Source organism: Zeus faber (assembly GCF_960531495.2).
Source record: "Zeus faber genome assembly, chromosome: 17".
Taxonomy (NCBI): domain Eukaryota; kingdom Metazoa; phylum Chordata; class Actinopteri; order Zeiformes; family Zeidae; genus Zeus; species Zeus faber.
The window spans coordinates 21304848-21321653 of record NC_137204.1 but is presented as its reverse complement, the minus strand read 5'-3'; the positions used below and the strand labels follow the sequence as shown (position 1 = coordinate 21321653).

The 16806-nt window shown below is 44.1% G+C and overlaps 1 protein-coding gene across 3 annotated transcripts in view; it reads right to left on the bottom strand.

Annotated features, from left to right (window-relative positions):
* Nucleotides 1-232: 232 nt before the first annotated feature.
* Nucleotides 233-16806, bottom strand: part of rabgap1 (RAB GTPase activating protein 1) — a 100434-nt gene continuing 83860 nt past the window's right edge. For all 3 annotated transcript variants that reach the window (XM_080017563.1, XM_080017561.1, XM_080017562.1), the window contains exons 19-26: nucleotides 16590-16718; nucleotides 10889-10981; nucleotides 9893-10003; nucleotides 9252-9356; nucleotides 7926-8009; nucleotides 3867-3938; nucleotides 3151-3348; nucleotides 233-2688 (exon numbers count right to left, since the gene is read on the bottom strand). In XM_080017563.1, coding sequence (XP_079873689.1) covers nucleotides 2566-2688; nucleotides 3151-3348; nucleotides 3867-3938; nucleotides 7926-8009; nucleotides 9252-9356; nucleotides 9893-10003; nucleotides 10889-10981; nucleotides 16590-16718 — 915 coding nt within the window. In that variant the 3' untranslated portion in view covers nucleotides 233-2565. The remainder of the gene's footprint in view (nucleotides 2689-3150; nucleotides 3349-3866; nucleotides 3939-7925; nucleotides 8010-9251; nucleotides 9357-9892; nucleotides 10004-10888; nucleotides 10982-16589; nucleotides 16719-16806) is intronic.

Genomic DNA, 16806 nt, shown 5'->3' with positions numbered 1-16806 from the left:
AGGGAGGCCCTTTCGGAGATCCGCCCAGAGACCGAGGGAAGCAGGGAAATCAATAAGGAGCGGGGGAGAGGGCGAGGGGTGACCGGGGGTCAAGCGCCCGAGGCAGAACAGGGAAGCTGCGCGACGCAAATTAGCAAGCAGAGGCGCTTCCCTCTCCGCGAATAAAAAAGCAGGAGGAAACATGTCAGTGTTGAGATCTTTATATTGAAATCCAGGAAGCACACACAATGTAACCTACGCTAGTACAATGTCCACACGCTGATAATGTTGTTGTTGGATGATAAAGCTACGTTTTGGCATGTAAGTAACCAAACAAACAGCAGTTTGACTTAGAAGTTCAGAGCAAAAAAAAAAAAAAAAAAAAAAAGAAGATGTAACATAGAAAAAAGTCAAAAATAAAAACAATAAAAAGACGGTTGTGGATTAAACTGTAGCACGGCAGCAGGTAGGTACGTAGGTACAAGTGGGCAAAGTTAGTTATAGTTACAAAGTAGAAAATCATGAACTAAATACATGATATTTGTTGGTTTATTTATGTATGTTATTTACAACCCAGTGCATATCGGGGGGGGGGGGGGCGACCCCTTGTTGCTTCCAAAATTTGGCTTTTCGTCGTCATCATCACATCACATCACACCAGCAGCAGCAGCAGAACGACCAAATCCCATCGTCACACTCCACTGTCAAACTGGAAGGTGTTTTTTGTTTTTTTTTCCTTCCTATTTTTGTAGTGTTTAGCATGTTTCAACAGAAAGTTTCAATAGGATGAGCGCCCTTAACGTGGTAGTACTGCCAAATCCTTTTCCCCCTTTCCTCCACATTAACTAAATACACGCCGTTACATATGCGCACGCACACGCACACGCGCGCACACACACGCACACGCACACGCACACACACACACAGTCTTATACTACTGGACCCTGTTCGACCCCCGGTGGCCGCTCGGCCACACTTGAGGGAGCCTAAGGGTCCATGCTCCACCGTGAGAACCCGCGCAACCGACGGAAAAACACAATATGGCCGCTTTTCTCGCCCATGGCGTGTCAAGCGAGACCCCGGTTCGGCCGGGGTCAAAGGTCGCGAGCGGCCGCGCAGCAGCTGGCGCCAGAAACGGCTGAGGCGGGAGCGCGGGGTCGTCGCGGAGGTTCAAAGGTGTGATCAAGGGCAGAGGGGGTGACAAGTAGGTGTGTTGGTGTGACGGCGTTGCTTTCACACCCACTTGTCTTTGGTGGTGGGCGGGGTTTGGGACAGGCGCTACCGGCGCGTCAGGCATTTCCAGCCATCTTGGACCGTACCAGGGCGGGACTAAATCAAGCGCTGGGTTTTAGGTTTTAGCCTCTTGTCCGGAACTCCACACGTTTTCGAGCTTTTTTTTTTTTTTTTTTTTTGTGCTGAGCCAATCCAAACATCGTCCCGAAACCTCCACGCATCTCCGCCCTCGGAGTTGTATTTGAGTGAAGATATATCACATAATATCCACATTCTATGCACTGTACATTGTATTATATATTCACTGTCTTCTAAATGATGGGAGCCTTCAGATCACGTCACTGGTTTACACGGTTCACCGACAGAGGAATCCGGATGATTTGGGGAGAAAACAAACAAACAGAACACCTTGCTCCCCAGGCATGCACGCGCTCCCGGCCTCATTTAGTGCTTTCTTCCTCCTCTCCCCCCTGCAACGTACAGGAACAGAGAGGACTTGATCGTTCAGACGCTCAGGCAGGGTGATTATTATTTTTTTTTTTTCCAGTCCATCAAACGCTCTCACACGCACACGCAAATGCGCGCACACACACACACACACACACACACACACACACACACACTCACACACACACACACACCCTCTCAAAATCACCACAAAACAAGCATGCCAGATAACACGCATTTCCACTTTTTTTTTTTTTCTTTCTTTTTTTAACGTAGCACATTCTTAAACACACATAGAAAAACAAAAGTTTTGTTAAAAGCAAATTAGAAAAAAAAAAAAAAAAAAGCTCATTTCGGAAAAAGGCGTCGATCAAGCGTTCGTACCGGGACCGGACGGGACCGGGCAGCTCGTGCCAGGCGTCCGGAGGGGAGGGAGAAATAAACGCGACGAGAAAAACAGAGAACCAGGGGGAGGCGCGGCGTGTTTTCTTCTTGTGTCCGATCAGGAGGGGCCTTGCCTCCGCCCGCCTCCGTCAGCGACGCTTAAATATCAGTAGTACAAAGGTTAAAACGAGGCCCTCCTCTCTCTCGCACCTGTAAGGGGCCACGGCCCTTACAGGTGACGCTCTCTCCGCTGAAGCTCCATGTCGTCGTTGGGAGATTTGGTACCGATGCGCCGTCCGCCATCGCCCCCCTCGCCCCACTCTCATCCGCAAGTGGGTGGGGATAGGAGGTGGAGGGTGGGGTCGTCCTGGGGCTTTAGCGGTCAAAGTTCAAGCTTCGGTTGTAGCCCAGAGGGTGTAGTGTTGGGGGTGTTGGGGGGGCTTCAGTCGGCACCGGTCCTGGCGTGTGTCTTCGGGTCCGTGGGGGCAGGGTGGGGTGGGGTGGGGTGGGGCCGCTCTCCTGTTAGGCCGTCTCCTTGCCCTGGGTCCCGGTCGCCGTCTTGATGGAGCTGAGGGTGCGGTTGAACCAGGTCTTCTTGGCGGCCTGCACCTCGTTCAGCGCCAGACCCAGGTGGTGCTCCAGGTCCTGGGAGGAGGGGATGGAAAGGGGGAGGAGACGCGTGAAGACGTCTTCATGATTTTTTATTATTATAATTTTTTTTTTTATTAACCCTAATGTTGTTTTGAGATTTTAAAATGTTGGTGGGATACACATTATTTTTCCATTTTTAACAAAGATTTTCCACAAACAGACAAAGCTTCCAAAACAAAGTGTTTTTGGAAAACATCTTTAGACGTCAGTGTTGGAAAAGGTGAACACCCGTGGTTAAGGACTGTGTGGTGGAGCTGCTCCCGGGTTCTTCCGCGCTTGCCGGCAGCGTCACACCTTAGTTCTAGATAACATTTTGTGTGTGTGTGTGTGTGTGTGTGTGTGTGTGTGTGTGTGTGTTTGTGGGAGTGGGTGGCATTGGGACCCCCACCACGCCGCACCACCACCTACACCACCACCACCACCGCCACCACCCCGGTCCTGCCCGTGTGTGTTCACCTGTATCTTGCACTCAGCCTCCACCAGCTGCAGCTTGGTCTGGGCCAGCTCCAGCTCCATCTCCCTCAGCTGGTTCTTCAGCCCCTCCTTCTCCTCGTCCTCCTCGGGCCCCGCCGACGCGGCCGTCCCCGCCGAGGGCCTCACCCGGCCCTCCTTGTTGAAGAGCCCGCTGCACTTCTCACAGCCTTCCACTTTACACTGAGCCGGCACGGCGGCAAGACAGGCACAAATAAGTTAGAGGACACCTCAAGAACTCCATTTAATGCCTTTCCAATGGCGCTGACGGCTGTCAGACATTTTATTCCCATAAAAAATTGATTATAACATCAAATAGTGACGTATGATCATCCAATCAGAACGCTTCATTTCTAAAACTTCTATGATTATTCCTTCACACCCAGTGGTCGAGGTGCAGTGTCGTGCAAAAACAGGATTCCTGGTGGAATCAGTGCGATTCATTAGGATGCCTCAGTGGTTCTGCGTTGTTACGATATTAAAACATGAGAAAAGACACAAGATGAAGTTATAACCACATGTTGCCATGTGATCATCCTCTGCCTGATCCTTCAATTCATTAGTAAATAACGATATATATGAAAACCCTGATTATCAGGATAATAAATACTTTTGAATGACCCCGCCCTACTTGAGTGAGGATTATGTAAATGTGGTGAATAGCACATGTGTGTGTCTGTGTGTGTGTGTGTGTGTCGTACCCTGATTTTTTCCAGTTCCCCTCGGTTGGCTGTCTGCTGCTTTTCCAGACGTTCACTGAGCTGAGAGCAGATCTAAAGACGAGACATTTACACAACAACACCTTACAAACACCTGCATCTCATCAAGCATAAATAAAAACATTATAATAATAGAAAAAGAAAGGTCAAAGTTTCTGCCACGCACGCACGCACGCACGCACGCACGCACGCACGCACGCACGCACGCACGCACGCACGCACGCACGCACGCACGCACGCACGCACGCACACACACACACACACACACAGCAACGTCATGAAACGTCAACGGTTTTAATAAATCCTGTTTTGGAAATGACGTCAATGTGAACTGTAATGTGTCATATTAATAAGCACCTAAAAAACATATACGAACACATAAAATACACACAAATTCAAAAATGCTAAATAAGTTAAATAATAATTGAATAAACACTTCTTACAAAAGTATTGGTTTTAATACATGTGTCATTTGGATTTAACAGTAAATAATAAACAAATTTCCCATTAAAAAGAACATTATATTTATGTATGTATGTATGTATGTATACGTATGTATACATATATACACACTTATGTGTGTATGTATACGTGTGTGTGTATGTATACTTATGTGTATATGTATATTTATGTGTGTATACTTGATGCTGCTATTTCAATACGTTTGACTGGTTGAACTTGATTGACTACTGTAAACTGTTTGTTAATTCTTGTCAATTGTTTGAGTTGTGATATCATTCTGTTTTTCAAAGCTTTCTTTTCCCTTCCCCACTTCCACCCATAATCCACACACACACACACACACACACACACACACACACACACACACACACACACACACACACACACACACACACACACACACACACACACACACACACACACACACACACACACACACTGCGGCTCTCTGCTAACAGAGAGATCAATGTGACATGAGTCATCTTAACGGGTACATCTTATCATCCCACCTCTCTGCAGAGAGCTCATCCCTCCATCTCTGTAACCGCTCTCCACATCCCTCTCTTTTCCCCCCCGCTGCAGATTTCTCAATGACTCAATCCTTCTCCTGTAGCCGCTGTCTCTCCCATCATCTATTCATCTCAAACTACGTCCTTCTCCTTCTGCACCTCTCCCTCTCTCACACATTTTGGTTTTGTGCCGATATTCTATCCTGATCAGTAAACCACGAGGCCGTGCTGCCTCTGAACACGTAGCTTGCACCACTCACACACACTACCACCCTCGCCCCCATCACCTACTCCCAGCTCAGCCACTTTAATATATTGGTATTGCAATGGCCACTTAACGATAATCATGCTGCTGTCATTGCTATTAATACTTCCATGCTACTACTTTGCACGACCACAACAACTCTGCCAAAAAAAACAAGGAAAAAAAAAAAAAAAAAAAAAAAACAACAACCTACATTCTGAGCAGTTTGTTGGTAGTATTACCACTTGTTCTATTTTTTGGTTTGGGTTCTATTTTTTGGTTTGGATTGCTTATTGTATGTACAGCATGTATTCAGTGTATTACATATCGTAAATTGAATGTACATTCTGCTGTTACTCTGTACTTTACACTTAACTTTATGAGCTGCTGCAACGCTTGGATTTCCCCTTTGGAGGATCAATAAAGTACGATCTTATCTTAATAAAGTACTATCTTATCTTAATGAAGTACTATCTTATCTTAATAAAGTACTATCTTATCTGAGTAAAGTACTATCGTATCTTAATAAAGTACTGTATTATCTGAATAAAGTACTATCGTATCTTAATAAAGTACTGTATTATCTGAATAAAGTACTATTGTATCTTAATAAATTACTATCGTATCTTGATAAAGTACTATCTTATCTTAGTCTCTGTTATCTCTCTGTGTTCTCTTTTCACTACAAGTTCTCAAAAGGAGGGGAGGGCCCTCTCAATCACAGATGAAACCTTGTTTCCCTATAATGCAAACTAGACATTTCACTACCGTGGGTGACTTATGGCTATGGAGGCTCTGTAGCGGAGGATTTGCGGAAAAACGCGAAACTACAGCGGGACCCTGAAACCTCCTCCACCCGTGTCTTAAAACTAATGATCACTAATGGTGATCTGATTTCACCAAAGACTCTTGGTTCCTAACAGTTTGAATGATCATAAACAACGTGTGACTAGAAAATAAATGCACTGTCATATTGGGCCGTCTACATTGACATCAGACATTTATATTTTAGTTATTGTATTTAGTTATTTGTATTATGGGTATTGGATGGGTGATTGTTATGCAGTACGTTGGCTTAAAGAGACACTCACAGCACAGGATTACATTAGAACGTGAAAGCTCCTTGATGGCTCTTTATGTGTATTTATTTAAGGCGAGCAGCTATAACGAACAGTTATAAAAAATCTCTCTGCCATAAAAAAAGACAATTCATTATGCACACGGAGGAGAAATGAATGAGACTTTTATGACTCCGAGAATAAAATTTGGTTTTCACAGCCCCTTTAATAGAAACATGCTAATTTGAGCGTGACAAAATGCAGCTTTGCGTGCACACCAACGCGGGTGATACCGGTGTGTTACATTCATTTTGAAAGCTTCTTGTAAAGGTAATACCGCGGTTCACCGTCTGTTTTCCTATCCTCCTTCCCGTCATTACAAAGTGCCACTCTGTCAAAATAAATGGTTAAATCGTTAAAAAAAACATCTTCATTCTTTCCACACGCAATTTCCTGCGTATATGTTTAGGTTAGGTGTTTTAAAATTGTGTCAGTGTTGTTTATTTTTGCCCCCACAGTGCAATGTTAATCGCTCTGTACATTCAAGAAAACCTATAATAATGCTAATAATACTTTCTGCTTGTGGGCCTGTGTTGGTTCCAGTGTTGTGAAAAACCTTCCTTGCTACCTTAAAAACCAGACGACAACAATTAAAGACGATCAAAAGTGGATCTGCTGTGGCGTTACATTGTCTGTGGCCCGACTTTTCTTAGTGCCGCTCATAATAACATCACTGGCAGAATCGAACGGAGATTCAGCGGCAGGTCGGCGGAGCTGTCAAAACACCTTCAAAGGATCCTCAAGCGCTCTGCGTTTTGGGTTAAACCAAACCAGGCGGATTCACTTTGCGAGTTTAAAAATAGGAAGGAAGAACTCCATCGAATAATCAAGACGTTAGATCGTAACAGCAATTAATGCCCGAGCGCCAGGTCGGCACGCCGCGCAGCCACGCTGAGGACCCTCCAACAAGTTTGGAGTTACACACAAGACGACGCAAACAATCAGAAAAGATTTCAAGGACACTGAGCTGAGTCAACCCCCTGCCTAAAGCAATCAAGACAAAAATGTTTGAGAACGACACAGACACGCCCGCTAATCCTCTTTATCAAGAACGTGAAACTTAACGGCTGTGTTACTAATGAGCACAAAAATGGCAAATAACTGATAGATTGAAGTGGCAATCCGTACGAGAGTCTGTGTTGTCCCAGAATTCGGTGCAAAACCGCAATGTTTGGAATGTTGTTCTGTCACTTTCTTCCCTCGATGGATCTTATTTGGTGTTTGTTTATTTTTCTCGGTCACTTGAGATGGTGGGGATATTTTTTTTTTACCCGAGGGCTCTGTTCTTTTCGATCAACGACCATCTGTTTTGACAGTTTACTCCGCTGCTTTTGCCGAATTCATCGTGGCGGCCTTTGGGTTCTAGCACGCGCCCGATTATGGCACTGTAGCCCGGGAGGCGGCCCCGCCACCAACAATGGCAACAGCATCAACGGAAACAGCAACAATGGAAACAGCAACAATGGGAACAGCAACAATGGGAACAGCATATCGAGGAGCACGTGCATCACACAAATACATTGAATGGCTGTTTGCTGTAAAGTGCCAGCTAAATAAAGTACCTTTAGTATATAGTAGTTTTACCAAGTAATCTTGTGGATTACCACTTTAAGGTGAATTAACATACATTATTTTTAGATGTGGAATAGGGAAAGTGAGAAAAAACAAAGCACCAGTTTTCATCAGTTTCATAGTTCCGGGTCCATACCTGCTTATATTCTCCTATGATTGAGCTGTTCTTCCTAATCTCCGACTCCGACTTGTCCAGTTCCCGTCTGCACATTTCCTTCAACTGTGGATATACAAAAACACAGGTATACACACACACACAGGTACACACACACACACACACACACACACACACACACACACACACACACACACACACACACACACACACACACACACACACACACACACACACACACACACACACACACACACACACACACAGTTTAGGCTCCTGCAGAGGACAGCGTCCAAGGACAGAGACGGTGTTAGGGAGCACCGTGGCTGTGTTGGTCCAAAGTGGCTGCCACAGAGCATTAACAGAACAGAGCACGGTATTGGCAGCTTGATGGCGGGGGGGGCAGCGCCATGCCCTCTACACCAATCAAAATGAAAGCCAAAAACACATGCCCACACCGGGAGAACAGCCGGTTTGCAGTGTGACTTCCGAGGCATCGTTTCCCGTTAATGAACTCCTGGACCTCCAGGCAAACAAACAAAACTCACGCAAACACAGAGGAGCCGCCGCCCACCGAATTTTTTGGGCTCTGCTCTGAGCGACTCTCAAGAATTAAGAGAGAATATTGAAAAGGCCCTCAATCTATCCGGCATTTTAATCATTTGACAGGGAACGGGAAAACAAGTTTAAATATATTCGGCCATTATGGTCACAATACATCATATGTTTGTTCTTATTTTAGCAGAGTACTTTTAAATGACGGCATGTGGAATTAATTAATTTCCTGACACTCTTCCTTGTTACATAGAACACGCCGCCACTCTTAAAAACTCTCTGCACAAGAGTGTTTTTTATGAGCACAGAAGCTCAAGCTCTTCAGAATGAACTTTCAACAACCTTCATTTGTTTTTGTTTTTTTAAATCAAGCGCCAAATCTCGCAGAGAAAAAGTGGCGGCGTGATGGTGGCTTCGGATGAGCTGGGATCTGTTTTTTTTTATTTTTTTATACTGAAATAGATCTGCGTGTGAACACGGCCATAGAGGGTTCCGCAGATGACACGCTAAACAGCATTGAAGACAGTTTTGACGTGGAACATTCAGAACAAACAGTCTTTGCGATGGAGTTGAGACATTCACTGATAAGCATCAAACAGTTCAAAAAAAGTATTCAGAGGGCGTTTTCCCGATAATGTCGATAACGCGGAAAGCGGTTCATGTGCCACCAGCCTCCTCTTTGGGGGTGTGTGTGTGTGTGTGTGTGTGTGTGTGTGTGTGTGTGTGCGTGCGTGCGTGCGTGCGCTTGTGCGGGTGCGTGTGCTCTGTTTCGAGCTGCGTGTGGGCGCTAACCTGAGCAGACTCTTCCTCCAGACGCCTCTTCTCATCCTCTGAATCCACCAGCTTCTGTTTGGTCATCAGCAGCTCCTTGTTCAGGGCGTCTGCCTTCTCCTCAGCCTGGAACACACGCACACGCACGCACAGGCACACACACATACACACACACATAAACAACAATAAACACAGCTCTCGTTTTTTTCTGTCCCAAAGTCATATATTATCCATTCTCTTTACATTCGTGGTAGTCATTCAAAAGTGTTCACACAGCGTTCCTGCACATTCATGGATAGCAGAGATGTGTACATTTCTCTGCTTACTACTTTCATTCCCAATTTAAGTGATTTTTTTAAATATGTTTTCAACATTTGTCATATTGCATATTCCATTGTAATTTTTTATTTTTAGGTAAAGATTCTTAGCTGAATCTTAATTTTATATATTTCCACTTGGTTACTTGGTTGCGGTCACTTTAACTTGTTTTGCTGCTATTCACCCGCACCGTTGACGCTGCTCATTCAAGCCTTTCACTGCCAACACGGCGCTTGCTGTGATGTTATGCTTTGACAAACAAAACTTTGAAGCTACTCGGGGGAAACACAAACACACAGATCCACCCCCCCCCCCCCCCCCGTACGCATCGCTGCTCTGCTTACGTTGTCCAGGTCCTTGCGCAGGGCGATCTTGCTGCTGACCAGCTCATGGGCCAGGTCGTCGTTCTCCTGCTCCAGACGCATGTTCGCCTCTTGCAAACGACGGTTCTCTCGCTGGTTGGATCGGTGGAGGGGAAATAAAGTGAAAGAAAGAAGCAGAAATACCAGAGAGAGAGAGAAAGAGAGAGAGAGAGAGAGAGAGAGAGAGAGAGAGAGAGCGAGAGAGAAAAAAAAGGTCAGGGAAAGCAGAAGGATCGAACCGGCGAGCGCGCTCCAGAGTTCGTTCCGCCGGTTTCCTCGCGCTCGTAAAACAAGAGTGTGAGTCACAATTAACCGCGGTCAGGTGCAAGTGCGGCCGGACAGGGAGAGCCGCCGGTAATGGTTAACCAGAGACGGGCAGAGCAGAGGACTTCATCACAGGAGGAGCGGGATTATTGGATCATTCATTAGATTTGACTTCAGTTTTGTCCCTGACATGCCGTTAAAAAACTTTGCACCAGATAACTGCTTTGCTCTCCAAGGTTTGTACAACTCTGTGGGAAAAGTCTCTACGACAAGAGGGACAGTGGTGAAACTTTACAAAACATACTTTGTAACCCTAACCCAAATGTATGCTATCAGCGTTTCCTTTGAGCTTTGAAAAAATATATTATTTATACCTTAGTGTGCACTATAAATGGTGTATATTTTGAAAAAGTAAAAGTTATTGCAGCACTGAATGTTGCGTTTTATAAAAATAAAACTTTAACGTTTCCGATCTCACGTCCTTCATGTGTGTACGATTTAGAAAATAACCAATAAAACAAACCAAAAAAAAATTTATAAGAAATTAAGTTTTGGTTAGCGAAACGTAAAAAAAAAAAAAAAAAAAAAAAAAAAAACGTTATTCTATTGTCAGTTTCTCCAAGAAGCTAACGTGATTGCTGCTGTATAATGGATATTATTTACAGTATGTATAATGTACCTATGTATAATGTATTTTTATGTATTTGGGTATACCTCATATCTCTCAATGGGGGCCTCCTGTTGCTCCTGTTGCTCCCGTATAGTGTGATACTCCTTCTCAAACTTCTTCAGCTTCTTCTGGCTAATCTGCAGAGTGAAGTGACCAGGGAAACACATGACGCACGACAGTAAAAGTAAACAATGTTTTAAAATGTAAATGTAAAAATGATAATGTAAATTAGGTTTGTACAGTCAAAAGTGGTAATCCATACGATTTTTTGTTGAAAAAAAATCCACCTTTGATACTTTTTTTTTTTAAGCTGGAATTTAACAACATTTGCACGGTTTGGTGCAAAATATTAACTTATACACGTGAAGCATTACTCTGCTGCAACTTTGCTGTTCTCACAACTCTCACCAAACAAAGGTTCAAACGAACCAAACAAAGAGTCGGTTCATTTTTAAAGTGTTTGATACCGATATGACGCACATGCTGAATCCTAGTAGATATTAAATAAGAAGTAGACATTAAATAAGATTTACTTGTCTTCTTGGGTGAGATAAAGATAACGTTTTTGTCATATTAACATAGATATCCCACATTACGCTGTCGTCCAGGACAGAAAATCATAATATGAACACTCATATTTCAAACCAAGCAAACTTGAAGTACAAAATGTAACTATTTATTAATTAAGTCTGTTGTCTATGCAGGCATTGTCATCCCTCTATCAACTAGTCAATATCGTTTTTCCCCCAGTCTGACTATATTGTGAGCTTCAGTTTTTAAGAGATTTAACATTATTATTTTTTTAAGCGTAAACAGACTGCATTTAAGCACAGTGAGTACATTTCACATAACCACTGTGCACCACTTGTGTACCACAAGGCCTGGTTCAGTATTTCCCTTTTAAAATTCCACGTATTGAACGAAGCCTTCCTTTTTTGTGTATAGCATCCCTTTTAGAACCAATACAGCTCCCTGTGCAGAGAGCAGGTTCAGTAGCACATTCTGCCCTCTTGTGCATTACATGTACAACGTTTCTGCCTTATACAAGACCGTTTTTTAAGACCCAGGTCTCATTGAACGACCAGTGTGTGTGTGTGTGTGTGTGTGTGTGTGTGTGTGTGTGTGTGCGCGTGTGCCTCAATGTAGGCATCACAGATAGGTCCCTGGCTCTCTCAACACAGATTCAGCGCACTACAACACAATGTGCAATCGGTAGTCTGAGTAAGGTGGAGCCTGTGAGCACTGCAGCCCTCCCTGTTCTTTAGTTGTTTTTCTGTTTGTGTATACGTCTGTGTAGATGCTCATGTTAGCGCATGTATTCGTGTGTGCGCGTGTACCAATCTCAGGTTCATCATTTGTGTACATCCGCTGACCCTCTTGCTCCCGGCGCTCATCACCTGTCGTAGATATCAGAACCCGGACAGCAAGAACCATGTGTTGCTCTGATTAGTGTGTCCATCTGTGTGTGTACCTTTGTGTGTGTGTGTGTGCGCGTCTCTGATTTAAAGTTACTGCCAAATGAGTGGTCTTTGTGGTGACATTCCGCTTTGGAAATTGGAGACAGAAAAAGGACCAAAAAAGCACAAGAGGTCGCGGAGGGCATGAGGCGTCTCATCCATCTCCCCGGCTTTCTTCCTCTCTCTCTCTCTCTCTCTCTTTCATCACCTTCCTCCCGCCTGCCGCTGTCTCCGGAGATTTGAGAGGACGTGATGTTTAACTGGAGTTTTTCTTTCACTCCCATGCCTGCGTGCTTGAGACAGACACCTGGGTCTAAGGTAATATCTGGTTCTAAAAGCAATTACGGAAACGGGGCAACACTGTCCCTGATATATATATATATATATATATATATATATATATATATATATATATATATATATATATATAGGCGTACATTGTTCCCCCTCCGTACACGCTACTCTTCTCTCTGCCTTGTTTATACATAAAACACACTGTCTTCCCTCAATCAAGTCATTGCTAATAGGCTGTTGAAAATGCTGTGTTGGAACTGTCACGGCAATACCATGGGAATTGTTTCTGTCTGTCCATTCTGAGAGGGATGTTTTTCTTGACGGATTGATTATTACCGCTTTGAAACACTCCAGTCTATTTAGAGAGCGCCCGGTGGAAGGTAAGGGGTTGTTTCGAGGGGACATCCGCACTGAGGAATGCTAAACTCAAGACACTGGCCGGCGTCATTAAAAAGCAGGTGAGGGAGCTTAAGCTGCTGGGTGAACGGAGGAGACGTCATCTGGTAAGACGACGGCTAGCTCAGCGTAGCCGTCGTCTTACCGATCCGAACCTAAAGTCAAAGTGTTTTATTTATCAGATGCGCGGTAGAACGCAGGGTCAGTATGAACAGTGAAATTCTTGTGACAAGGGAAGCCACAACGACGTAGAAGGCATTGAAATGTTCCAAAGAAAAAAATGATGGATGTACAATTTATTTTTTATGTTATTTATTTTTTTACGATAAATATACAATTGACCAGCAACTTGAACAGCCCATAGCCTGGGTGGCTGTCGTACTTAATGATTTCCAGTGCTTTCTTACGGCATCCTGTGTGCTAGATGCCTTGTACGGAGCGGAGCTGGCAGCTGATGATGCGCTCTGCTGACTTCACCACCCTCTGGAGGGCCTTGGGATCAGCAGCGGAACAGCTGCCATACCAGGCAGTAATGCAGCCAGAGAGGATGCTCTCAATGGTGCACCTGTAGATATTAGTGAGAGTTTTGGCACAACATGCCAAACTTCTTCAGTATCCTAAGAAAGTAGAGGCGCTTTTGGGCAATTTTTACCACAGAGTCCTCTTGTCTGTACCAGGTGAGATCATCTTTGATGAACACACCGAGGAACTAGAAGCAGGGGACTCTCTCCATTTAAAATTCATCGATGTGAATGGGGGCAGATCCCCTCCCCTGCTGCTTCCTCAAATCCACTATCATCTCTTCGGTCTTGCAGATGTTGAGGAGGTTGTTGTCCTGGCACCATGTCGCCAGGACAACAGGACGCTGATCTCCTCTCTGTAGGCGGTCTCATCATTGTTGGAGACCCAGGATGGTGGTGGTGTCTGCAAACTTGAGGATGATGCTGGAGCTCCGTGCGGCCACTAGGCTAGGGCAGAATGACAATTAAAAATCGGCAATCAACTCCATCGATCGGCAGTTGACGTAAATGAGAGAAGACGTTTTTTTTTTTTTTCATCAGCCAGGAAAAATCTGAGCATTGAAACGGTGCACGGGTGTAAGTGCAGTTTCACAGTGTTCTGAATCTGATTGTGGGAGCAGAGGGGGAGAGAAGAGGCGGTCCGCAGTGGAAAAGAGGTTTCAGAGAATTAGGAGTTTTTTTCTGCTCCAGACAGCAGTGCGCGCGTGACGGTTCCCAACTCCTGTGCCGGCTTTCCTGTGTTTTTGTTTTAGATCTATTTGATTTTGTTTATTTCCCACTTGTATGAAACTATTTATTTATTTATTTTTAAACACAACTGAGTTAAGGGACTGCCCCGTTCCTGAACTTCTATTACGGGGAGACCCCATTTACCCCATTACATTACATTCTATGGCGCAGCGTGTCAATATATTGTACCGTACAATTGCTTCTTTTTTGTACTGTTACCGTCTCTCAATCAGAAATTTCAGAGCTTGTTTGTTTGAAGTCCTCTCTCTCTGCACTAATTGGCTGCTCCTTGCACGTTGCCAGTGGATCCGTGCAGCAGCACCCCAAAAGTTGAGCATTTTTTCCACCATTTTTCCACTGTTCCAAGTCTGAAAAAATGGCAGTTGCGTTGCAGCACTACGTGAGCCTGGAAAAAGGTAAGAAGTCCCATTGTTCCACTGAAATGAACAAAGTGTTGAGCGAATAGATGCTGACCGTCTCAAGCCTTCCAGTTGACCTTAGCCCTCTGGTCTATATATAGGGAATAATTCAATTCAAATGAAATACGAGACCATGTGCTGAATACAGTAAATGTATAGAATGTGTATAGAAGTTTCAAGTGACACTAGAAAAGACAGAGACAACACAGACATAAGAGAAAAAACACAGTACGAAAAAAGAAAGAAGAGAGAAAGAAAGTGGATGAGAACGGTACACGTCCATCTGCAGGTGATCGGGATATTTATTCATAATGCTTTGGGATATTAGCATAAATCAACTTTAGAAGTCTAAAGGTCAAAACGTAAAAAAAATAATTAAATTTTAAAAAAGGGTGTAGAAGGCAGAAGTTAAGACAACAAAATGACCCCAGCCTGACCCCAGACAGTCGTCTGAATAAATCAGAGTCTCGGGGATATAATTGGATTATCCCACACAGGCTTTGATTGTATTAACCAAATACAACTGTAGGAGTTTAATGAACTCTAAATGTGTTTAAGTTGTTCTACACATGTGTGGAGCAGAGATGTAGCAACACATTTTCTGAAAGATTCCTCTACTAGTCCTCACTCTCTTCTGATTTTGGGGTAATCGAACTAACCCCAATGTTCTGGCCTAAACTCTGCTCCCCAAAACACAGTGGGAAGAAAATGGCTTTCACTAGGGGCACTCGAAATCGTCAGAGAGTCAGAGATCAGGCTGCTTAACGCAACATTTCAACCATAAAGAGCCTGATTAAGAAATAAGTAGGAGATCTGAGTCAATTATGTCGCTGGGTTCCAACAAAACGATGTGACCCAGATTTAAATCACTATTCCAACATTAGGATTCATTAACTCAAGTGCGCGAAACCTTTTTTTCCTCCACGTTATATGGACACCTTTGACAACCATTTCAATTCCAATGGAGCACGTAGCAACACTGGTGTTAACACCAGGAGATTACATCCATAGAGACACTATAAGACATTTATTTTTAGGACCAAGCACTATAACGTAGATAATTCACTTGGTACCTTTTTAGCAAATGATGCACATATTTTCTCGATCAGAATATTTCTTGATACGTTGCTGACTTTATCGGTTAGAGAATATAACAGACAATGAAAGTCAGAGGCATTTTAACAGCTACCCCCAATGTCAGGTCCTCTAAACTAGGCCAAACTTTTAAAAACAGGTCAGAACACAGGTGTGAGTTTGTCTAGGTGGTGCGCGCGCGTGTGTGTATGTGTGTGTGTGCACTTTTTGCTTACAGCTAAACAGTGCTCTCTACTGGTGATTGCAAGAACAACACAGAGGACTGCATGGGAGTATACATCGGCTGGCATGAACAGCAGAATTGAAGAGAAATGTTTAGTTTACGTGAGGAAACATTTCCTCTTCTACCACACATTTAGAAAACGTTTGGGAAAGAAGAAAGAAGACATAAAGAGGGGAGAGGAAAGAAGACATAAGGACTAAAAAAAAAGGGGCACAAATACTGCGACACATTTTGTAAAAACCATCGCCACATCTTCCTCTTATGCTATATTTCGGTTTTGGATGTTGTCGAACATTCCAATTCAGTGACAATCCACTACCTGTACTAGCGGACACCAAGCAAATAAGCCATTAATACATTTTACTACTAGTTTTTACATGTAAGTAGTTATTTAAATTGACCACCGGTTTTATCTATAGACGGCTTCGCAGACAACACCTTACCAAAGACAGTTACTTGAAAAGGGAAAGAAAACCTTTGCTTTGACGTGCCAGGTATAACTGTATGAGTGTATTTCGGCTGGCACGCGACGCAGAGGAGGCGTCTCCTTCCTGCGTGTGTCAACCAGCCAACCAGGACCGAACTGACCCAGACAGAACCAGCTGACCTACCTTCATGCTACAGGCCAGCTCCATCAGCTTTTTTGCATTCTCCTCGGAACGGTAGCGCTTGGGAACCGGGACCCGGAAGAACTTGAGCGCTCCCTCAAAGTCCGTCTGGATCAAATCATCTTTAGACGTCTGAAGAGTAAATTAAAGGGAACAAAATCGAATTAAGCACTGACCCCGTCCCGTCGCATCTCCCGTCCATTCGCCTAATTGGATGGTT